The sequence below is a fragment of the Pseudorca crassidens genome, chromosome 2 (genome assembly GCF_039906515.1).
Source record: "Pseudorca crassidens isolate mPseCra1 chromosome 2, mPseCra1.hap1, whole genome shotgun sequence".
Lineage (NCBI taxonomy): Eukaryota > Metazoa > Chordata > Mammalia > Artiodactyla > Delphinidae > Pseudorca > Pseudorca crassidens.
Window position 1 is genome coordinate 20972755 of NC_090297.1, and position 25055 is coordinate 20997809.

At 51.7% G+C, this 25055-nt stretch overlaps 1 protein-coding gene and 1 long non-coding RNA gene across 2 annotated transcripts; one reads left to right on the forward strand and one right to left on the reverse strand.

Moving 5' to 3' along the window:
* Window positions 1–2501: 2501 nt before the first annotated feature.
* TENT5B (terminal nucleotidyltransferase 5B) lies at window positions 2502–9519 on the reverse strand. Its single transcript, XM_067724981.1, has 2 exons — window positions 9096–9519; window positions 2502–4395 (listed from the first exon to the last, which is right to left on the reverse strand). Exons 1-2 carry the CDS (start codon window positions 9357–9359, stop codon window positions 3373–3375), a joined length of 1287 nt encoding a protein of 428 aa, XP_067581082.1. The 5' UTR covers window positions 9360–9519; the 3' UTR covers window positions 2502–3372.
* Window positions 9520–9522: 3 nt separating this feature from the next.
* Window positions 9523–24692, forward strand: LOC137218359 (uncharacterized). The gene is made up of 3 exons (XR_010940674.1): window positions 9523–10034; window positions 22832–23013; window positions 24213–24692. It is a non-coding gene; the product is annotated as an uncharacterized lncRNA (long non-coding RNA).
* The last annotated feature ends 363 nt before the right edge of the window (window positions 24693–25055 follow it).

Here is a 25055-nt window from a genome sequence, read left to right on the forward strand (position 1 = left end):
AGGCAACCACGGTGACCTGATGGGAAGGGAGCAGGGGGAATAAACACCTTATTCTCCTCCTCCCTCCAGTATCTCCTGCTGGGGACTCTCATTGGCTGAACCCAACAGAGAGGTAGGGAACAAGGGGGCCATTGATGCACAGTCCGTAGAGGTCAGCCTCCCAAGGGCACAGAGCCTGAAGAAGGGCGGAGAGTGGGACTGGAAGGGCCGACATATGCAACTGCCTGAGGGCATTATCTTCCATTCCCTAACGTTCACTGCAAGGCTTTTTCTCCCTCTGGAGCTCCCCCCACCCACCATGGGTCACAGCGGGAGAGTGGACTGTTGCTTGGAGAGCACTGTGGGGTTGGGGATGGGGGATGGGTATTTACTCCCTCAGCCTTCCTCTCTCTGGCTCTGATTCCCAGTTCTTGATTCCTTCCTGTCCTGGCATCTTAGATGGCTGCAGGAACTGTCCATGAGAGAACAATGCCAACCACTGAGTCAGTGTTTTTTTCACACCCGGAAACACTACACCTCTCCCAAACACACCCCCGGGCACACCTGCTGCCACATGGGCCTCTGACATAGTCACCACAAGCCATGGTTGGTGTCACAGTTGCATTAAGAAAATGTACAAACTTGGCAAACAGTAATGCAAACTCTTTTTCTGTCACATGTATCTACAGGAGACATACTGTCACGCTCATCCATGTGAAATCAGAGTGTAGGATGGGGCAGGGGTTAACAGCAACGGCTCTGGGGGCAGACAAACCTCTGACCTCTCTGGCATCAGTTTCCTTGTCTGTAAAATGGAAATTCTTGCTCTTCTCTCGTGGAGCTGTTGGGAGGGTGCACCGAGAGGGTGTGGTTGGGGAGAACTTAGCAAAGTGATAGTTGTTAGTGGGAAACTCCTGTCTCCCAAGCCTCACGGGGAACGCCTGCGCCTGCACAAGGTCAGCAGGACACCATCAGGCGGCGCGCGCCCTTCCCCAGACACACCTGCCGGGAGCATCTGTACATTGGCAAGTCCCCTCCGCCCAGAATGCTCTTTCCCCAGACATCCGCATGGCTTGCTTCACACTGTCTTTAAGTCTTTGTCCAATCAAATGTCACCCTTTAAAGGAGGTTCACCCTTTTTAAAATTGCAAACCCAGCACTTCCAATCCCTTACCTTGCTATGTATATTTTTAGCCATTGCTGACCTTCTAAGACTATATAATTTAGTTTATTTTCTTTCTACCCCATTAGAATGTAATCCTCACAAGGGTAGGGATCTTGGTCCTTTGTTTGCTGATGTGTTCCCACCCCTGGAGGGGTGGCTGGCACACGTGGGCTGAATCCAGTGCACACATGCGTGTGCCGTGGCTTTCTGGCTCTCTCCCCTCTGAAACGAGCACGTCCAGGTGAACCCCACTCCCCACCCCAACAAGCTAAGCCTGTGTGCTTACATTGGGAGCATTCCCCTCATGCCCAAAGCAGGAGCTGGGACCAATTTAGTCCCCCCATCCCAGGACCCTAGTTGGGTAGGCACGGCCAGCATGGGGTGGGAGGCTGCTTTCGGTCACCAAGCAAAGCAAGCCTTTCCACTCATCCTTCCAGCCATTCTGAGCCCAGCAGGGACCCAGTGAGCAGGTGAGATGGCTGGACTCACCCAGCTGACCAGGGGCCTCCTCTGCGGCCTTGTTTTTTCCACCCTGGCTGGAACCATCAAAGCCAGCACTTCAGAGGCCACTAATGAGGCTGAATATGTTAAGGACTTTGCAACCCTTGGATCAAAGAGGCTGGGTAAACAGTGGGCAGCATCCAGGCCTGTGAGCGGCTGATGCCCTGAGGCATCAGCCTGCTTGAGAGCTTATGGCTGGTAGCTGGCACTCACTCCCAGACAGGCCCCAGATGCATTTGGAAAGGAGAGTCCCTACCCCTCCAGGGGACCTGCTTAGGGCAAGCCAGAGTATGTCCATCAGCAGTAGGGGGTGAGAGAGGAAGCTGGAGGATTGAGGGAACCTTTCCCAGCAAGGAGGCCAAGCCTCGGCTCTGGCTCTGAGGGTCCTAGAAGCCTCCCAGTCCCAGCTGCCACCACTAGGAGGTGGGTCTCCAGTCCAGACTCACCCTACTTGTTCTCCACCTGCTTCCTGGGAAGGGTTAGGGAAGGGTGAGCAGGGCTGGGGTCAAGCAGCCCTGAGCACTGGAGTGTGAGGCCAGGTCCAGGGTCATTAGGACTCCAGGTAGGAAACTTTGAAATATTTGCTCTTTAGCAAGAGACTTGCTGAGGTGATGTCCAGGGGCAAGTCACACCTGTGTGGACAGGGGCTCCTAGGACAGTTGCCAAGCTGGGCTGGTGCTGGGGGAAGGAGGAGCATTCCCCAGCTACAGCCCAGGACTCAGACCCTGCCCTCCAAATGTCTCCTCTCGCCACATGTCCCCTCCTATAATACAAGCCAGACTCAGGCTGGGGGAAGCAGCCACAGACCCCACAGACTGTGGAAGGTCCTTCTCCCAGGAGAAAGCATGGTACTAGGTTCAGTGTAGACAATCTTTATTGGCAGGTGTTAAGAGTGCTGAATAGTAGCAAGTACAGAGGGATGGGAAGGGAAGCGGGGCGTGGCTCTCCTCCCCCTCGTAAGGACCCTGTAACCAGGCCAGGGGGGTGGGAGCACTTGACTGTGGCTACTTTGGACCCAGCACCCTCTGGAGAACAAGCTCCCAGGCAGGAGGGCTCCTCAGGACATGGGGGAAGGGAGCTGTACCCCGGCAGGGGCATGGGCTGTGTCCCACCCCAGGCTGCTTAGTTCCTGTCCACTGCACACCTCAACCGACAGCTTGGGGTAGAGGTGTTAGGGGACTGAGCTAAACCTATCCCTTTCCAAACCTATCTGCCTCATGCCTCAGTTTCCCTCCTCCTAGTTAGTGGCCCAGCCCAACCCAAAGTGAGTAGTTCCCATAACATACCATATTTTAGCCACTGTGTGGGCTGCAGGCCCTCGGAGGCTGCTGGTTCCACTGTGGGCTGGCCCTACCCAAAAAAGGCCCCTTCTAGGCCACAGAAATCAACCTGAGATGACAGGCATTGAAGCTACCATCCCAAACATTCTTTGTCTCCTGAAGGCAATTGACCCCCAAGACGAATTTCCCCTGCACCCCACAATCATGCTGGTCCAAAAGTGTAGTGCAAATAACCAAAAGGTCCATTTACCAAGAATCTAAGCTTGGCCTTCAGCCCACAGGGGCTTCACTCGGGGGAGGAGTCTGGTCTGTTCAGTTTAAGGCCCAACGCTGCAGCAGTGCTGGGCTACCTGGCACAGGCTGCCTGTCTCTGGTCATGTTCTCCATGCACTTCTGGAGGCCCCACTCCATCTGCAGAGGTCTAGTCCTTTCTGGCCAGGGTCTGAGTCAGTTACAAGGCAGCCAGGTGGGATAGGAGGCGTGGGCCCGGGACAGCAGAGGCTGCACGGGGGTCACATAGTAATTGACAGTGGTGGGCACGACCCCATCAGGGACTGGGGAGCGCCAGGCCAGGGAGGCCATGGCCGCCGGGCCCTGCTCGGCCAGCGCCTGGAGCGCCAGCGTGGCGATGAGGGCCAGTGTCTGGCGGCGCTCGTGGCTCATGAGGCACACTGTGCTCTCGTTGACCACCCGGTGCAGCGTCACCAGGCAGGCGTAGCGGCGCGCCGAGTCGGCCCCGCTGAAGTGGGCCTCGAGGTAGCGCTCCAGCATGCGCTGCTGCTCAGCCAGGTCCGGGAAGTCGATGAAGAAGCGGGAGCACATGTAGCGCTGCAGGGCGCTCACGTCGGTGCTGGGCCGCGGCCGTAAGCCCCGCACCAGCAGGTGGCAGTACTTGAGGAGGCCGCCCCCTCGGATCTCTTCGGGACTGCGTGTGGCGATGATGCGGTGCCGCAGGTGGTCCAGGGCCTCTGCGAAGTCCCCATACAGGCTCTCGCCTGTCACCGTGGGGTGGAAGGCCTCGGACATGGGTGTGGAGGAGCACTGGCTGAAGAGCAGCAGGGAGTCCAGGAGGATCTGGAAGGAGTCTATGCTAAACTCGAATTGGCGCCTGACCGAATCCACGAACTTGAGCTCCACGTTCTTACCGCTCTTGTTGGACAACGAGATGAGGCTCCAGCGGTCCGCGTCTGTGCACACTTTCACCAGCTTCTGCACATAAGCCTCCTTGAGTGTCAGGGGTGTGATCTTGGCCCGGCTCACGCCGGCCGGCAGGAAGTCCAGCAGGCAGGCCAGCACCACCTCTTTGGTCAGCTGGAAAGACGCCTCGCTGCGCAGGTCCACGCGGAACACCAGGTCCAGGTCCTTGTAGCCCAGGCCACTCTCGGGGTGCAGCACGTGGCTGGCGGCCGAGCCGTGCAGCCGCACACCGTGCACGCGCAGTCCCTGCTCCTCCAGGCTGCTGCGGACAACCTGCAGAGGGGATGGCAGGAGGGAGAGGTATCAGCGACCTGGGCCCCTGGGGTCCGCTGTGGGCTTCCACGTAATAATCACAGTGACATCAACCGCTGTCGACCACTTATCAGCTGTTGTGCCTTTGGAAAATCATTTAATTCTCTAAGCCTAAGCCTCTATTTCCTAATCTAGAGAGTGGCCCCTTTGGAGGAATGACTCAGCAATAATGATAACACAGACGCGCATAGAATTTACTAAATGCCAGGTCCTGATCTAAGCACTTTATACATTAGGATATAAACTCACGTAAATCTTACAGTGACTCTGTGAGGTGGGTATTATTACTCCCACTCTACAGATGGAGAAATGGAAGCACAGAGGGGCCAAGTAACTTGCCCAAAGTCACACAGCTGGTGAATGCAGAGCTGGGAATTAAACTCAGAGTTCATGTCTTAACCAGTATGCAATTCCACCTCTCAAAAACTTCAAGTAAAACACTTCGCTTTGTGCCAGACATGATGCAAACTGCTCAAATGTGTTGGGAATGTAACTGGCCGTTCACATGCGTTACTACATTAATGCTCACAATAATCCCGTTTGAGTATTACTCCAATTTACAGATGGGGGACCTGAGGCACAGAGAGGTCATGTCCGAAGTCAGAGAGTAGTCGGGCTGAGACTAGAACCCAGGACAGTTGGATTCTCAAGTCCACGCGTGCTCTTTTGACTATGACACATCCATCTATCTTTACAAGGACACAGTGAGGCAAATATTAGACTAATTTTACAGATGAGGAAACTGAGGCTTATAGTGGTAAAACACTTAAGGCTCAGAGAGGAAGCCATTCAGAAATGGCAGGGCTGGAAGTTGAAACCCAAACTCTTTCTGCTCTTGGGTGAGGGGATGGGTCAAAATCCCTGGACCCGGACATTCAGTGTTCTCAGCAGCCCAGAGTACTTCACACACCGAAAGTGACCAGGCAGCATTCTTACCCTGAGCGATTCTGCAACCCCGCCTTGCTGCCAAGTCAGCTCCAGACCCGGCTGCTCTTCAGGCCTCCCAGGGAGTTACTACAAAGAATGCACGTCAGTGCTGAGGAGGCAAGCTGCAGTGGGGCAATCTGAGGCGGGCGGCTCCTCCAGAAAGCTTCCAGGAGGAGGACCCTGACTAGGGGAAGGTATTATCATGGCTATGGGGGTGGAAATGTCTGGCCCTCAGGGACCTGCGGGGCCAGGCAGCTGGGGCAGGGGAAGAGGAATATTGGCCCTGCACCTATTGGGTGCCAGGCGTTGGACCTTCTTACCAGAATCTATGGGGAATAGAGCTTTAAAATCTCCCAGTTATAGATGGGGAAACTGAGGAGTGAAGTTACCTGCCCAAGATCACCCAGAGGTGATCCAGGTATGGCTGACTCGAAAGTCTATCTTCTTTCTACCACATTACCAGCCCAGGGTTTGGAAGGAGCAGAGGCCAGAAAGTAGGGTTCTAATCCTCTCTCCCTTTCAAAGTTTCAAAGTGAGGGCAACCCTCCAATCACGGAAGCCCAGGGCCAGAGTAGCTAGGGAGCAGGAGGGCAGGGGTTGGGGAAGCCTGGCCAGGCAGACGGGGGAGGCTGGAAGTAAGGGGCCAGTTGTTGCAGTCCAGCCTGTGGGACTTCTAACCCACACTCTGGCAGCTGGCAGCTGTGCCCATGTAGGCCAAGGGGAGAACTGGGCCAAAGACTTTGTCCTAAGGACCCTGGCAGACCTGCAAAGTAGACCAGCCCCCTCTCCAAGTCCCATTAGAGCTGACTGGGCCTTACTCAGTGCCAGCTCCTGCCCCCAGGCTGATGCCCACCCTAGGGCATGGCATCTGGCCTGGTGAGTAGGTAGGAGTACCCTTGTTAAATCGCCTGTGTCAGGCCGTGGGGCCGGCCATGTCAGCCAGCCAGCCAGCGGCTGTTGTCTCTTTCCCAGGTGTGACTACAGCCAGCTTGGCAGGCAGTCCCCAGATAGATACCACCACACCCAAGGACTGCAGGGCAGCTTGGAGCCTCCTGAATCAGACTTTCCAGCCACGGAGGGGGCAGTGGCTGCACCTTCCTTTCTTCTGTACCAAGGCCCTCCCCCAAACCACTCTGCTCCCAGGCTGCTGCTGAGACCTGCAGGGAGACCATAGGTGCTGTCAGCCAGCAGCCTTACGAAACTTGAATCCAGAGCCACTCTCTAGCTGCAGCTGGAGAGATCAGAGTCTAATTCAATCCTCTGGACCCAGACAGGGCAAAGGACTTGTTTAGGGTCACACAGCCAATAAGTGGCTAAACTTAATTAAAACCAGTCCAGGAGCAGGGGGCCTCCTACAGGAGAGTGGGTCCCTCTAGCCCAGGGACAAGCAAGAATAGCATCTCTAACTGCCCAGATCACTGCTGTAGGAAAATCTTGTGGGGGTAGAGAGGGAGAAAGGTTCCAATTCGTGAACCATCGGACAACTCAGCACTAGTGAGAAGCCCAAAATCAACAAACAGCACCTCCCACCACACACACACACACACACACACACACGCACACACACACACACACACACACACAAAACCAGTACCTCCACCCCCCTGCCACATACACACACACACACACACACACAAAACCAGTACCTCCACCCCCCGCCACATACACACACACACACACACATACACACAAAACCAGTACCTCCACCCCCCCGCCACATACACACACACACACACACACAAAACCAGTACCTCCACCCCCCGCCACATACACACACACACACATACACACACAACCAGTACCTCCACCCCCCGCCACACACACACACACACACACATATCCCAATAGTTTGTGAAGCTGCCAGCTGCACGTTCCTGCCAGGAGATGGACTTTCTTCACACCTGTTTCCTTTGGATTCTGGAAGCAGAAGGGGCGTTGGAGAGCAGTTCAACCCATCCCCATTGAACAAATAGGGACACTGGGCCCAGCAAAGGGAATTGACAACTGTCCAGGCCCTGAAGCCAGATGTCCAACCTCCCAGTCCAACTCTGAAGTCGCCACTTCCCCCTCCCCACCACAGCCGGCAGCTCCCTGTTTTGTGATATTTCTGACCCTAGTCTAGGACCGTAGTACATTGTACTATTATCACATTGTAGAGTCAGCTCCTATTGACCGGCAGTCTCCCCCACCTGGCTGGAAGGCAGGAAGGCTGGGTCCCAGTCACATCCATGCCCCTAGTGTCCTGAACAGGGCCTGGCATAGAGCAGACACCAGTAAAGGCAGTTTGGACCATACTGATAGGGGCAGGGACTTCCCCTCCAGGGCAGTGCATGGTGCAGAGGTGAATTGCCGCACTGGGCTCATGCCTGAGACAATAGTCCTAGAGATACAGCATTTGGGGCCCCAAGGTTGACCTGACTGTCAAGGGGAGAAAAGCCTCAACTGGTTTCCTAATTACCCCCTGACAGTGGGGCAGCCAAGAAATGCCTCAGTGAGCACCACTGATGAGTCAGCCCTGGGGAATCTGTCCCCACCCTCTCCCATTCCTTGGGAGGGAGGGCGAGGTAATCCCCCAGCAAGCACCACTCCCCCTCCGTGGAAGCTAAGGCAGAAGGAGCAGGGTGGTGGCCTGCTTCACCTGGCTTGCATGGTTCACTTCCCCAGAAAGTTCATCTGCTGGCAGGAATATGCAGGAATTGTGGCTAGATTTTCTGGTTCCTTCTATCTGCTAACACCTAGAAGTTGAGTCTTGGGAACTGCGGAAGAGGTGGGAAAACCTTGAACCTGCAGTAACCGACTCCTGGGAAGACCCAAGATTCTCTGGGTTTGATTTTCCCCTCTAGGTAATCTTAGGCAGCTCGCTGCCCCTCTTGGGGCCTCAGCTTCCCCAGCTATAAAGTGCATACAATAATGACCATCTTCTGGTATTTCAGGGCATGACGGTGCCTGGGCTAACAGGTGAAAGAGCAATTTTAGGGTTGTTGAGAGTCAGGTAAAGGGAAGAGGGAGTCTGTGGAAGAGGAGAGAATTCTCTTCTGCTCCTCAGGAGAGAGGTGGGGCTTGGGGCCAGAGACTCGGCCCTCATTTCCAATCTTGGGGAGGGAGAGAAACACCTAAATTGGACACCTGATGTTGCCCTCCAGCATGCAGGCATCAGGTCTGGACTGGTGCTTAATCTCCTCCTGCCACAACCCTACTTGAGAGGGAGTCCTTGCTGGAATTTCTCAGCTTTCCCACCTAGCGAGGGGGCTCTTGAGCCATGCGCTGTGGGAACACAGGACAGAGTCTGCTCCTAGAACCTTGAGAGAGGGAAGAGGTAGAGAGTGAGACCCGGGGATGACGATTTAGAGATGAAAAGAACTATTTTGGACTCAAGCATGGACATCTACCCACCCAGGGCTGCCTGGCATCTGTTGTCCCTGCAGGCGGGGTTGCTCTTCCTTCACGGCCAGGTCCCTCCCTATTTCCCACCCCTCTCCCAGCCAGGGCCTAGGTGAATGGTCCGAGCGGAATTGGGGCTCCTTAAGGGGCGGGGGACGGGAAAGTCAAGTGGGGAGAGAGTATGAGGTGCAGGGGGAGGAGGGTATGGACTACCATCAATGTCGTGCGATTTTGTTACAGCCCCTGTCCTTCTCTGAGCCTTGTTTTCTTAGCTTTCCAGCAAATCGAACAGACTCCGGGAGCCTCCCAGCCACGAGAACCTCAGCCCCATATTCCCGCCCAGCGCCTCTCACCTGCACGATCTGCCGGGGCTGCACGCTCAGCGTGGGGAAGTTGCCGCGCCCATGAATGGGAATCGGTTCGCTCAGGAGCGCATCCAGCCGCTTCACCTGCGGCCAACTCAGCCCACTCAGGTGCCGTCCGAGGGAGGCCGATGCAGCCTCCGGGTCGGGGCCGCCGCCTGCCGGGGCGGCCGTAGCCACCGCCGAGGCCGCAACGGTCTCCACCTGTGCAACCGCTCGGTCTGGGCTCTCCGCTCCGCTTTCTGAAGGCATCATTGGCCCGGCCCCGGGGCCCCGACGGCAGAAACCGGAGGGCGGTTAAAGGGAAGAGGGCAGGGAGAGCGGCTGGGCCGGGGCCAACGCGGAGGGCGCGGGGCCGGACGGCAGCGACAGCGAGGCAAACCCAGGGCACACCTCCGACGGCAAGGACCAACAGACTCTAAAGCCTGTGGCCTGGGGCCCAGCCGACTCTTATAGGCCGCGGGCGACACGCCCATTGGTCCCGGCTGCTGTCACACAGCGGGAACCGCCCCGCCTCTCGGCGCTCCTACCATTGGTCAGCAGAGCTTTGCACGTGAGCCACTGGTCGCCAGGAAGATTCCGATTGGCTGGAAGGCACGCCCCTGCCCCGCCCCTCCTTCTCCGGCAGAATTCCCTCCTTTGGTCCTTAAAGAACTCCTCTTCTCCGTGATTGGCCCGGGCGGAAGGCAGCGCCTGGATTTAAAGGGACTGCGCCCTCCAGGGGCAGACGTTAGGGAAGTGACCTGTGGAGTTTGTAGCGGAGTCGGACCACCAAGATCCCCCCCCCACCCCCGCTGGAAGGAATTTCGAAATCACCCGGCCTGGTGCTGGTCATACGCTATTTTCAGAAGGCCAGAGAGATTGTGCCACTTGTTCAACTCCACACAGTGCTCCTCCTGCTCTCCGTCAATCTTCCAGAGTTGAGAAAAGGTAACAAGCTTGTATACCGTGGAAGGTACTTTTTTTTTAATGTGACTTATTTGGAAATAGGGTCTTTAAAAAATTTTTTATTTATTTTTGGCTGTGTAGGTCTTCGTTGCGGTGCGCGGGCTTCTCATTGCAGTGGCTTCAGTAGTTGTGGCTCGCGGGGTCTAGAGCGCAGGCTCAGTAGTTGTGGCGCACGGGCTTAGTTGCCCCGCGACATGTGGGATCTTTCCGGACCAGGGCTCGAACCCATGTCCCCTGCACTGGCAGGCGGATTCTTAACCACTGCGCCACCAGGGAAGCATAATAGTTTTAAACTGTACTCTCTTGAGTACATCACTGCCTGGCCAGCGTTAATGTTTTGGTTTAGGGGTGAGGAAACCTGCTCAGAGAAGGGGCCTGACTCTCTCAAGGTCACACAGCAGGTGAGACGGGGCCCTGGTGCTGAATCTGCGCTATAGAATCAGTGGGCGCATGCTCTTTCCACTACACTTGAGAGACCTAGGGCCTTCATGGGGCTGGAGGTTGGAGGGAAGCTGGAACTGGGGTGTTGGTCTTCTGGCAGGAGCTTCCTGGGTAGCTGGTGGAAGTCTTTCCTGCCAGCCTCTTACCTTTCTCAGGTCCTGTGTGACCTTGGGCAAGTCACTTAACCTCTCTAAGCCAGTTTCCTCATCTGCTCCAGAGAAGGGACTCAATAATTTTTTTTAAAAAATTTGACTTGAGGGGCTTCCCTGGTGGCGCAGTGGTTGAGAATCCGCCTGCCGATGCAGGGGACACGGGTTCGTGCCCGGGTCTGGGAGGATCCCACATGCCGCGGAGCGGCTGGGCCCGTGAGCCATGGCCGCTGAGCCTGCGCGTCCGGAGCCTTGTGCTCCGCAACGGGAGAGGCCACAGCAGTGAGAGGCCCACGTACCGCAAAAAAAAAAAATAAAAAAAAAAAATTTGACTTGATTATTTATAGTTGGCAAAACATTTTCATATATTCTATTGAAATAATACGTTTCCGTGTTTTTCTCTCTCACTTTACAGAGCCTAGTGGGATGAGGCTTATTATTGTTGTTACTTTTAATCTTTTTTTCTTATTTTAAATATATGTGCTTGTGGCAAAATTTTAGAAATTGAGTCTGATTCATCTCTGCAATATTCTCTTTTAAATTAAACATCATTATTCTAACAATTAATTAAATATCATTCTCCTAACACCCCCATTCCATAAGGTAGGCTGGGCAAGGAGCAATGTGTCCAATGTACAGACAGAGAAACCAAAACCTAGAAATGGTAAACTACATTCCATGGTCACCAGGTTGTCTCAGACAGACCTAGGACTAGATCCCAGGAGCCTGACTCTCAGACTAGAGCAGCTGCTTCCTCTGTCTGGAGGCCAGCCCAAGCAAGATCCTGCCCTCGTCCCCTCCCTCCCTCCCTCCCTCCATCTTATCTGGGGTCAGGGACTTCCTCTGGCGTCCAGGGTGGGGACCTGCTATTTGCTCCACTGCTTGGCTTTGTGACTTCGGGCAAGTCTCTTGCACTGTCCTCAGCGCAGTTGCTTGCTATTTTGTTTTACTATCTCTTGAAAGATAAGAAATAGATAAGAAATATACTTCAACCAAACCCAGAGTCTCCAAACCCTTGACCTATCACTTCCATGCCCCAGCAGAGGAAGGAAAAGAAAGGAAACTAACATTTACTGGATAACCTACTATGCACCAGATACTTTATATACGTGATCTCTGATTCCTAAAAATACATCTCAAGAAGTGGCATCATTATCCTCAACTTACAGATGAAGAACCTAAGGTTTAGAGAGGTCAAGTGACATGCCTAAGGTCATACAACTACTAATTGGCAGTGTGAGACTTGAACCCAGGTCTCCTGACTCCAGAGCCCTAATTCCCTCCTCTTCTTAAAAGACTTGGCACAGATCACAGAGTCATGCTTGGCATAACCCTGGATGAATGGACCCACAAGATCCATTCATCCATTCATGTATTCATTCATCAACCAACACAGATATACTAAGTACCTACTGTGTACCAAGGGCTGGGCTAGGCCCTGGGATATGATAGGCAAGGTCCCTGCCCTTCTCAAACTGACATTCAAGTGTAGTAAGACAATAGTCAAGTAAGTAAATAAATAAGACATTTTGAATAGTGCTAAAAAGAAAATAAAACAGGGACTTCCCTGGTGGTCCAGTGGGTAAGACAGTGCCCGCCCAATGCAGGGGGCCTGGGTTTGATCCCTGGTTGGGGAGCTAGATCCTGCATTCATGCCACAACTAAGAGTTCGCATGCCACAACTAAAGATCCCGCATGCCGCAACTAAGACCTGGCACAGCCTAAATAAATAAATAATAAGTAAATAATTTTAAAAAACAGAGAAATGGAAGAGAGAGCAGCCACAGGTGTATGTGAGTGTGAAAAATATATAGCAAGAGAGGGGAAGAGAACTAGAGAGATCAATGTACATCATTAGATGGTGTAATCATGGAAGTCCTCCCTAAGGAGGTGACATTTCCATTGTGTCTGCTGGATCCACTTCTGCCCTATCTCCCCATGCTTGTCCCTGGACAGCCAGAGCAGCAGAGAAGGTGCCAAGCTACATATTCCTAGAACTCTGAAGGCTTTAGCTGAGAGGCCCTTTGGCAATCATTTTGTTTACTCTCTTCCCACTTTGTAGATGGGGAAACTGGGGTCCAGAAAGCAGAAGGAATTTACCCCAAGGAGACTGGCTAGGGCTGGAACTACACAGGGGCAGCGCCTTGTGGTGTGGGCTGGTGCTGTGCCCACCCCATACACTTGAATTAAGTTCTCTAAGGAAGGAAACTTAGAGATCTCTTTTCCTCTCCCCTTCCTTCTGCCTGGACTAGGAAGACCAATTAGTAAATTCATGCACTGTGAATCACCCTTCTGTTGACACTTCTATTTCCAAAGCTAATTGGTCCAATGTTTGACCAATCACAGGACCTGAACTTTAGTGTTGGGGGTGGTGTGTGACTTGGGGGTGTAGGAAGAGGAGAGAGAAGACAAGAGCAGGGGTAAACTCATAGCGTTTTTCATTTTCACCAAGACCAACTTTTAATTGTTCCAATGAATGGAGGGGATAGTGACAGCTGAAGTACATCCTGAAGAGTCCAACTGGCTTTCAAATTTTATATATGAGCCTTTTCCCCCCTGTACAAATTTCCCGTCTTAATTCTGACTCCAACTGATTTTAAAAGGGAACTTACTCTGTATAATAATTGACTCATAGTGACACACTTTCCCTATCTGGGCCTCAGTTTCCTATTCTGTAAAATGGGAGAGAAATAGGAGTCAGGCTCTTCCATTCACACCTTCTATGATTTAAGGTGGTGGGAAGGGAGAAGAGGTCCCAGGAGAGCCTTGGTCCCTACATTGGCCCCTCAGCTCTGGGACCCAAGGGAGGAGCATCCTGGGATCAGCCCACATTACTGAGTGCATTGTTCCTAGACCCACACCAGGCAGTTTCCACACAGTTTCTCATTCAATTTTCAGAACATAATCTTTTGACATAGGAGTCATCTTTCACTTTGCACGAGAGAAAACTGAGGCTCAGAGAAACTAATTAATTTGAGCATGAGTTGGTGAGTGGCGCTTCATATCCAGGTCTGGCTGAATCCCAGGCACATGCCCTACCCAGGGTCCTGCCCCTGAGGATGACTTGGTTTGTTCAATTACACACAGATAATCCTCCCCTATGGAGAACACCCATTCCCTCCTCCCATGGTTCTTGTCCTCCACCCTGCCTCAGTCCCTCATGGCCAAGGTGATTTCCTAGACCTTGTCATTACCAACAATTATGCCCCTACCCTGAGTAATTTCAATATCAAGTATTCCATCCTCCTGACACCACCTTCTGTCTCTTCTGCTCACTCCCTCTAGAACCCTGACTCCATCAGTTCCGGATCTACCAGGACTTCAATCCACTGATCTTCCCACCTTTTCCCCTACTGTTGCTCGCCTCCCTCATGTCCTGACTTTCCTCCTTAACCAGCTTAGATTCTGTGGACCATAATTATAATTACTTCCTTGCATACGCCCTCAACCCCCTTGCGCCTTTCTTGTTAAATTGCACTCACCTGGCAGAACCACACCCTGGTTAATCCAACTCTGCACTTGCACCCACACAGTTGGCAGAAGCTGGAGGAAGACACACAGCCCTGCTGACTGGTCTCACTTTAATGTCACACCCACCCTCCTCCAGGGGACCCTTTGCACTGTCTCAAGATCCTACCATATGACCCAGTCCTGTCACTCTCCCATGGTCCTATAGACAACTTCTTACCTTCTCCTCTCTCCTCGATCCCTGAAAGCTCCTCCCCCAACCCTCCCTCAGCTGTTGACCTCCCTTCCTACCTCACTGAGAAGATAGAAGTGATCAAAAGAGAATTTCTGCAGACTCTCAACACCTCCTCTACCCAATCCCTGGGTCTGTGCCTCATTTTTACCCTCCCTCCTGCTACCTTGGATGAACCCCATTTGCTCCTCTCTGTGCTTCCCTTCCACTCATACACCAGATCTCCTGCCTCTCACCTGCTCAAGGACTTCACTTGGGCCATTTCCCCCTCTCTACTGGTTCATTCCAATCAGTGTTGAGACATAATTTTTTTGCATCTCAGAAAAAACCACAACAAAACCAAGAAACCTCTCTTGACCTCACATCTGCATCCCCTCTACCCCATTTCTCTATATAGATCTTCCTTGACTTAGGGTGGGGTTACATCCTGATAAACCCATGGTAAGCTGAAAATATCCTAAATTGAAAATGCATTTAATACATGTAACCTACTGTTAACTAGGTTTAGCCTAGCCTACCTTAAACGTGCTCAGTACACTAACGTTAGCCTGATGTTGGGCAAAATCACTTAATACAAAGCCTATTTTATAATTAAATGTTGATTATCTCATCTAATTTATTGAATACTGTATTGAAAGGGAAAGGCAGAATGGGTGTAAATGTGTCGGTTGTTTCCCCTTGATGTGATGTGGTCATATGGTTCAATGGGAGCTGCAGCTCGCGGCCACTGCACAGCATCACGAGTATCAGACCCAATATCGCTAGCCCAGGAGAAGACTAAAATTCAAAAAAGTACATTTTCTACTGAATGAGTATTGCCTGTGCACCATTGTAAAGTCGAAAAATTGTAAGTAGAACCATTGTAAGTTGAACCACAGCAAGTTGGGCACCATCTGTATAGCAGAACTCTTTGAAAATGTTTGCTGCCTTCGCTTGTTCTCTTCTCACTTGAACACACTTTAATAAGGCTTTTGTCCCCACCACTAGACCAAGACTGCTTTTTGTCGAGGTCACCTGTGACCTTCACGTTGCTTAATCCAATCCTCAAGGGGTTTTGGCCCCACCGTGCAGCTTGCAGGATCTTAGTTCCTCCCCCAGGGATTGGACCTGGGCCCCAGCAGTGAAAGTGCCCAGTCTTAACCACTGAACCGCCAGCGAACTCCCCATCACATTTTTTTTTGGAAATAGGTTTATTGAGATAAAATTTAGCTAATGAATTATGTGGGTGAAGTATATGATGGCTAACGTATACTTCACCCATATAAAGTGTACAGTTCAGTGGTGCTTGGTGTACTGACAGAGCTGTTCAGCCAGCACCATAATCAATTTTAGAACATTTTCGTCACCCCCCAAAGAAACCCTGTGCCCTTTAGCAGTCACTCCACATTTTCCCCCAACCCCTTCAACTCACAGACAACCACTAATCTACTTTCTGCCTCTGTATAGATTGCCCTATTCTGGGCGTTTCATATAAATGGTATCATACAATATGTGGTCTCTTGTGACTGGTTTCTTTTACTTAGCATAATGTTTTCAAGGTTCACTTATGTTATAGCATGTATTAGTATTTCACTTTTTCTTTATTGACAAATAATATACCATGGATATATGGATATACCACATTTTATTTATCCACTCATAAACATTTGAGTTGTTTCTACTTTTGGCTATTATGAATACTGCTATGAATATTCATGTACAAGTTTTTTTTTTTACTTTTTTTTTCTTTTTAAAGAGTAGTTTTAAATTCACAGCAAAATTGAGAGGAAGGTACAGAGATTTCCTGTATAAACTCTGCCCCCACATATGCATAGTCTCCTCCATTATCAACAAAATCCCACCAGAGTGGTACATTTGTTACAACTGATGAACTTACATTCACACATCATCATCACTCAAAGTTTACATGAGGGTCCACTCTTGGTGTTGTACACATACAAGTTTTTATGTGGACATGTGTTTTCATTTCTCTTGGGTAAATATCTAGAAGTGGAATTACTGGTCATAGGTAATAAGGTAACTTTATGTTTACCCATTTGAGGAACTGCCAGACTGGTTTCCAGAGCAGCTGCACCATTTTACATTTCTCACCAGTGGTGTATAAGGGTTACAATTTCTCCATATCCTTGTCAACACTTGTTATTATATGTCTTTTTTGTTTGTTTTCTTTTGTGGTATGTGGGCCTCTTACTGTTGTGGCCTCTCCTGTTGCGGAGCACAGGCTCCGGACGCGCAGGCTCAGCGGCCGTGGCTCACGGGCCCAGCCGCTCCGCGGCATGTGGGATCCTCCCGGACCGGGGCACGAACCCGTGTTCCCTGCATTGGCAGGCGAACTCTCAACCACTGCGCCACCAGGGAAGCCCCATATGTCTTTTTGTTTATAGCCATCTTAGAAGTAGTATCTCATTGTGGTTTTGATTTGGATGTCTCTCATCGCTAATGATGTTGAATTTCTTTTCATGTGCTTATTGGCCATCTGTATCTTTGGAGGAATGTCTATTCAAATCCTGTACCCATTTTAAGTTGCTTTTTTTTGACTGTGCCATGCAAAATGTGGGATCTTAGTTCCCCTACCAGGGATGGAACCCGGGCCCCCTGCAGTGGAAGCACGGAGTCCCAAACACTGGACCGCCAGGGAAGTCCCCTAAATTGCATTATTTTAAAAAGTTATTGTTGGGACTTCCCTGGTGGTGCAGTGGTTAAGACCCTGTGCTCCCAGTGCAGGGGGCCCAGATTCCATCCCTGGTCAGGGAACTAGATTCCACATGCATGCCGTAACTTGAGTTCGCATGCCGAAACTAAGGAGCCACCTGCCACAACTAAGACCCGGTGCAACCAAATAAATAAATAAATACTTTAAAAAATTATCTTTAAAAAAATTGTTGAGTTCTGAGGGTTCTTTATATATTCTAGATACAAGTCCCTTATCAGATATATGGTTTGCAAAATTTTCTTCCATTCTAATTGTCCATTCTTAATCCTCATATTTTCCTAGATCTATAAATTGCATGTGACACAGCTGATCATTCCCTCCTCTTTGAAATACTTTCTTCACTTCGCTTTTAAGATATCTTACTATCCTGATTTTTCTCCTATTTCACTGACTACTGTTTTGTGGTTTCCTCCTCATCCCCTCAACTGCCGAACAGTGAAGTGCCCAGGCCTCACTCCCTGGTCCTCTTCTCTTTGCTTTTTCTTTCTTTTTTTTCTTTTTGCGGTACGCGGGCCTCTCACTGTTGTGGCCTCTCCCGTTGTGGAGCACAGGCTCCAGACGCGCATGCTCAGCGGCCATGGCTCACGGGCCCAGCCGCTCCGCGGCATGTGGGATCTTCCCGGACCAGGGCACGAACCCGTGTCCCCTGCATCGGCAGGCGGACTCTCAACCACTGCACCACCAGGGAAGCCCCTCTTCTCTTTTCTGTCTACACTCACTCCCTTGGTGATCTCATCCAGTTTCAAGCTTTAAATGCCATCTCTGTGCTTGCAAATCCCAGATTTATATATTCCAGCCCAGAGCTCTCTCCTGAACTCCAGGCTCGTTTATTTAATTTTACACAACACCTCTACATGTATCTTTATGGTCTCCTCAAACTTTGCACATCAAAAGCTGAATTCTTTTTTTTTTTAATTTTGAAAAATATTTGTTTATTATTTTTGGCTGTGTTGGGTCTTTGTTGCTGCGTGCGAGCTTTCTCTAGTTGCGGTGAGCAGGGGCTACTCTTCGTGGCACTGCGCTGGCTTCTCATCGCAGTGGCTTCTCTTGTTGCAGAGCACAGGCTCTAGAGCGCGCGGGCTTCAGTAGATGCAGCACGTGGACTCAGTAGTTGTGGCTTGTGGGCTCTAGAGCACAGGCTCAGTAGTTGTGGCGCACGGGTTTAGTTGTTCTGCGGCATGTGGGATCTTCCCGGACCAGGGCTCGAACCCGTGTCCCCTGCATTGGCAGGCGGATTCTTAACTACTGCGCCACCAGGGAAGCCCCCAAAACTGAATTCTTGAACTGAATTGCTCCTCCCACAGCAAATGGCAACTTCCAGTTCTTGGGCTGAACACATGAAGCCATTTTTTATTCCTTTTTCCTCTCACATCCCACATCCAATTTGTCCGCAAGTCTTGTTGGCTCTACCTTCAGAATACAGGCAGACTCTGACCCCATCTTGCCCTCCACCCAGCTTGCTGCCACCTCCGTGGGCATCACCCCCTCCCCTGGATTATTGGAGCCTCCCTGCTGGCCCCCCTGCTATTGCACTTGTCTCCCACAGTGTGGTTTCAACCCGGCAGCCAGAGCGATCCTTTTAAAACACAAGTCAGATCATGTCATTTTAATGCCTCCATCTCACTTGGAGTAAAAACCAAAGTCCTCCACTCACCACAAGGCTCCATGGGACACCCTACCCCCATCTCCTCCCACTCTCCCCTCGCTCATCTGCTGCGGGTACACTGGCCTTCTTGATGCTCCTCTCCCACCTCAGAGCCTTTGCAAATTGCTTTCATCTGCCTGATACCCTCATCCCCTCTTGGCCACATGGCTTCTGCCCAGTTCCTCCAGGTCTTTTTCTCAGTGTGTCCTTTTCTCAGTGAGCCCTAACTACCCAATTAGAATGGCAGTCTCCCCTCCCCACCCTCTCCTCTGCTTTATTGTTTCCATAGCACCCAGCACCATCTACACATCATGCTACACATCATACCTATTTATTGCCTGTTTGTCTGTTGGAACAGAAGCTCCAGGAGGGCAGAGATTTTGTCTGTTCTTGTTTTCTGTGTATCCCAGCTCCTGGAGTCTATAAATATTCATGGGACGAGTGAAGGGATGCTTGAGGGAAGGAGGAAGGAGCACTCTTCCAGAACCTGATCTTGCAGGGAGTGGTGCAGTACGGCTAGAGACAGATCTCTGAGGAGGGACTTGAACGGAGTCCTCCTCAAGGTCATGGAAATTTGGTTCCTGTTTCCAGCCAAGGAAGCCTGGTGAAGTAGGAGCCAAAAGCTTGAGTTCCTGTTCCAGCTTGGCCTCTTGTTGGCTGTGTGCAACTGGGTGCAATCACTCCCTTTCACTGAGCCTGGGTTTTCTCATCTGCTCATTGGGGTATTATGACCTAGTCTCAGGGCTGGCATAAAAGACCCAGTGCATGAGGGGTCCTGGCATGTAGTCAACACTCAGTGCATGCTTACTCTCCCCAGAAGCAGAGCTAATTTGCTAATTTGCAGCAAGGTTCAGATAGGTGTGGGGTTTTTGCGGGGGGCGGGGGAGGAAGGAGGAAGAGAGAGTGAGACCATAGCGGCAGATGAGGCTCTGGGAGAGAAAGAGGAGGCTGAGGGCTAGACCCTAAAGGACAGGGAGAGACACCAGAAGACAGAGCTGTGAGCAGGGCACTCTCAGATCTCACTTCACTCACCTATGCTCATAAAGCCCCACCCGACCAAACTCATTTGCACCCGTCCAGCCCCTTGGGGAGGCAGGCGGACATGACTGATGACTGATTACACCCATTTCGTGGGTGAGGAAACTGAGGCTCAGGAGGTGGCAATATGCATCTCTGTCTCATCTCCCTTGCTAAAGGTGAGCTCCTCAGGTTCAAGGGTTGCCCACTTCCATTTCTGTCTCCTCAGGGCTGACGCTGCCAACTGAAAACAGGAGTGGGTATTCATCAGTGGGTTTCCAGCCCCAGCAGACCGCACACCCTCTTTTATAATAAATTTCTTGCAATATCTCTTTCCTGTAATGGAATGAGATTCACAGATAAAATATCCTATTCACACACTCAAAATTTTGGAAAAAAAAAAAATCAGGGCTTCCCTGGTGGCACAGTGGTTGAGAGTCCGCCTGCTGATGCGGGGGACACAGGTTCGTGCCCCGGTCCGGGAAGATCCCACATGCCGCGAAGCGGCTGGGCCCGTGAGCCACGGCCGCTGAGCCTGCGCGTCCGGAGCCTGTGCTCTGCTATGGGAGAGGCCACAACAGTGAGAGGCCCGCGTACCGCAAAAAAAAAAAAAAAATAATAATAATAATTTAAAAAAATCAAGGTAATGCCCTAACTGAAATGTAGAGAAGAAATGAAAGGAAGGTAATCTGTTTTTTTCATGATTTAATTTTTAATTGATATATAATTATAAAACATTACTTAAGTTTCAGGTGTGTGACATGGTTTGATATTTGTGTACATTGTGAAATGATCACCACGATGTCTAGCTAATATCTATCACCACAGGTAGTTACAATTTTTTTCTTGTGATGAGAACTTTTAAGATCTACTCTCTTGGGACTTCCCTGGCGGCAGTCCGGTGGCTGGGACTCCGCACCCACCACAGCCAAAGATCCCACAGGCGGCAATGAAGATCCCGCAGTGCGGCCAAATAAATAAATAAAATAAATATTAAAGATTTACTCTCTTAGCGACTTCTGAATTATGATGCAGTATTATTAACTTCAGTCACCATGCAGGACACCCATGATTTATTTATCTTAACTGGGAATTTGTAGATATTTATTTATTTATTTATTTGCTGTGTAAATACACAGGCAGACACTTGCAAAACAGGGCTTGTCAAATTGAAATGTGCATAGGAGTTACCTGGGGATCTTGTTAAAGTGGAGATTCTGAACAGCAGGTCTGGGGAAGGACCTGACAACCTGCATCTCTAACCAGCTCCCCAGTGTTGCCCAGCAGCTGCTCCACTGGCGCTGGCGGGAGAAGGATGCTTCCCGTTCCCTGGGCCCACGCACCACTCTGCCTTCCCAGCAGGACCTCTGCCCAGGGCCATCCCCTCCCCAGGCCCAAGCAAGAGGCAGCCCTGTCAGGACGGCCCAGAACAAACACTGCCCAGGAAAGCTCCCGCCCTGCTGCCAAGCCTCATTCCCAACACCCATGTGGCTGGGTGCCCGCTGCCGAGACAGCAGTTCCCACAGGAGGAGCCTGCCCTGGGGTATGGGCCACTGGGGAGGGAGGGAAGCCCTGGGAATCAACGTCTGAAGGGGTGAGGGCTTTGTGTCCCTGCCCCACTGCTGCTTGGGCCACTAAATCCCAGTGCATTGTTTTCTTGCCCTGAGTGCCCTCCCATCCCCCTGTCTCCCACTTCTCCCTCATTCCCTTTGCCCTCAGTCTGGCCTAGGCCCCTGTAATGGGGAGCCCAGATTAATCTAGCCGTTCCCTATCCCAAGAAACTTTCAGGCTGGAGGCCAGCAGACAGGCAAACAGACACCTTTCACCTTTAAGCAGGTATTCTGTCAAAGGAGGTATGTGGAAGGGAACTCATTTCCAACCTTTTGGGTGCCAATCAGAGAAGGCTTCCTGGAGGCAGCAGGAGCCCAGCAGGGCGTGAAGGCTGTGGAGGGATGCCTTAGACAGCCCTCTCTCCCAGAGTCCCCGCCTGGACAGGGCCTACTGATTTGGGGCACCAGCAGGGGCATTGCTGCTGTGAAGATTCCAGAGGACCCCATTTTACGGGCTAGGGTAGAGGAAAGAGAAACTGTGTTTGAGGCCCAGCTGTGCCGCTGACATACTGTGTGCCTTCTGGGGAAAGCCTTTTTCCTGTCTGGGCCACCATAAAGGGATGGGATCTGGGGATCCCCAAGGCCAGTCTAGCTCTAAAGCCTGCGGTCCCTTGGTGACCAATGAGGAGGATTTATCACCTCTGAGGTGGGGAGGCCAGGCAGCAGGCTTATGCAGGGCTGGAACTGGCTCTGGGCAGGGGGAGTGGGTTCTGGGGAGACTCTGAGGCGGTCTCCCACCCGAGAGCTAGGCCAGACTGTTCTACTTTCTGGGCTCTGCTGGAAGGCAAAACATTAACCCATGACAGCAGGAATAACAAATGACAACAGGAATAACAGATGCCCCTCCCTCCCACGAGGACTGTGCTCCACAGCTTACAAAGCTGTTTTCTTGCTACCATCTCATTTGATCCTCACAAACTTGGCGTTAGTGCCATTTGACAGATGAGAAAACTGAGGCCCAGAGAAGTCAAGTCACTAGCACAAGGTCTCAGAGCTAAGAAGACATCCCAGGACTTAAACCCAGTATCCCATACATGGTTTTGGGAAAGTTTCCTGAATCTCCTGGGTCTGAATTGTCCGTGAAGTACAACCCTTGAACATGGGGCCCTAAATTTCCACCAGGATCATTAACTTTGGATATTAGAGCTGGAAGGCTAAATCTCTCACTGTACAGGTGGGGAAACTGAGGCTGTAGAGAGGAAGGGTCTTGCCCATTTGCTAGGTAAGGTCCTGGCCTCCACCCCTAGGTTCTCAGATGAAGTTCCTGGGGCTTTTTCAGCTCCCTCTCCTCCTAGTGATCTGGAGGCCTGTGTCTGGGCACAGTGGGGAGGGAGGGTTTAGTGCAAGAATCCTCCAAATCAAAGAGGGAGCCTGACAGGAATGGGGAGGGCTTAGGCCTTAGAAAATATGCTTTGCCTTTAGGCTTTATTTCCTAAGATGAAGATGTGTCACTAAAGCAAGGAGGAGATGGTGGTGGGTTTTAATTTCACTGTTTGCTTCCCAGGCAGGCTCTCAAGCCGTGACTGCAGAGGTGGCCGGTGCTCAGACAACCCCTGGCCAGGTCTGCCCCCCTTTGGGCTCAAGGCCCCGGCTTTGACGTGATTTCAGTGGTGAGCCTGTGTCAGTCACAGATGGAAATGGGAGTGTGTTTTCTGTGGCCCGATCATAGCCCAACCCAGAATAAGGGTGAGGTTCTGTTTGGGCCTGGGTGGAGATCTTCGTCACTGGGCTCAGGTCCAGTTTATGACCAAGGTCAGGGCTCATCCTGGGAGCAAGGAGCAGGGAGCAAGGAGAAGCAGCCCTTGGTCCCTCCCAGGGCAGACTCAGCCCAGGAGGGTGGGTCAGGCAATCCGGCTGGGAGGCCACCGGCCTTCCTTTAGGCTCCTGGACTGGAGCAGAGGCTCTGGTGAAGGTGATGCCCAGGCTCTCTGGTCTACCATCAGGTGTGTCTTAAGGAGAGGTGACCTCCCACCTCCACCCAACATCCTCCAACCAGACAACCTGCCCACCAGGACTCTGGACTCTCTCTGCTGGTCCTGCTCCAGGCTCTGAAGTTTACAGAGGCGAGTGGTGTGGATCATGGTCCCTAACTGTCCTCAGGGCTCTGTCCAGAGGCAAGCTGATGAATTGGCTAGCTGGGAAAAAGAACCAAAAGCCCTCCACTGTGGCTGATTTCAAGCCACCCGTGCGATGTCACTGCATGTAGAGTTGGGAAGAGACTCACAGAATCAGCTCTTGCAAGCAGGTAGGAGCCAGCTCCAGCACACCACTGGCTCTGTCCCAGGACAGTCCCACTGCCGTCCACAGGGCAGGTAGGGGCTCGGGTCCCACTAGCTCACAGGGGCAGGGTGCCCTCGAGGGTTTCCTGTCCTGTCCTTGTGCCTGTTGGTGTGAAGGTCACGGTGATTATGATCGTGACTGACGTTGTGATTGTGATGGTTGAGGCTTCACTTGCTACCACTGACCTCAGTCAAGGAGGTGCCTCTGTCCCCCGAGGGAAGCTGCCAGGAGGTGTGTGCCCAGGAGTGCGATGGCCGACTAGGTCCTTCCCAGGGCTGTATCATGGCTCTTTCCAGGACACTGGAAGCCTGATGTGGCCTTATGGACAGATGTCCTGCCATCTCCTACTTCCCCTGTGCGTCGATGACCTAGCCTCATACCTCACTGAGGAAACAGGAGCCCAATGTATGGGAAGCCCAGCCGTTACCTCTACTAACCCTATACCCCTCCCTGCACTCGGCCCATCTTCTCCTTCCCTACTCATTCCTGAGAATGAGGCCCTCCTCTTATCGAAGGATGGCGCTTAGTGGCTTCCCATTAATGGGAATAAAAATCCCACTTCTTTCCCTGGCTGATTTTATTTTACCTTATTTATTTATTTATAGTTTTGGTCCTGCCACATGGCATGCGGGATCTTAGTTCCCCGACCTGGGATCGAACCCGTGCCCCCTGCAGTGGAAGTGCGGAGTCTCAACCACTGGACCGCCAGGGAAGTCCCTCTCCGGCTGACTTTAACCTCACCTCCTCCCACCCTGGCTTCCTGTGTTCCAGCTACTCGGGCCACCTTTCTCTTCCACAAGCACAGGATGTTTGTTCCGGCCTCAGGGTCTCGGAGTCCACAGTCGCCCCAGATCTCTGCACAACAGCTTCAGCTTCAGCTCAGAGTCCTTCCCTGACCTCCCCCTCTTAAGGGGCTCCCCCAGTTCCTCTCCATCTCATCCTCCTTGTGTTTCCTGCCCTGCAGTGTTCTTGTCTACTTATGTGTTACGGATTCGACTGTCTTCCTCATTAGATTGTAAGCTCCACGGTGCAGGGACCTCATTCTCTGCTGTATCTGGTACCTGGTCTGTGCCCAATAAAAGGAAATGGAATAAATGAATAGATGTCTGTGTTTCTTCCCTCTTTGTTCTCCCTGGGTCATTGCTAGCATCTTGTTTGAATGTCCAGGCCTGGTTTCTGCTCTGTGCTGGGCTATAAATGGAAGGGGCAATGTCCCAACTGTACTTGGCCGGAGTGCAGGGCACTTGTGGTGATGGCATCAGAAGTTGGTAGGTGATTGCAAGGGGCTTTGGGTCTGACCAGTGTTGAAAGGTCCAGATGCCACTGACCTGGGTTTGGTTTTAATAAAGAAGGCAGCATCTCCTCCTAGCTTCATGCTATCATTACCATCAGGCTTCCTTACTGGGTGGACTTTTGTTGGTTTTTGGCTGCCCTACATCCCAACCCCC

Bases quoted from the DNA above. Each gene is read 5' to 3' on its own strand.
- TENT5B (XM_067724981.1), bottom strand. From the start codon at position 9,359: ATGATGCCTTCAGAAAGCGGAGCGGAGAGCCCAGACCGAGCGGTTGCA. The intron at 4,396-9,095 runs GTGAGAGGCGCT...TCCCCTCTGCAG, and splicing joins AGCCCCGGCAGATCGTGCAG to GTTGTCCGCAGCAGCCTGGA.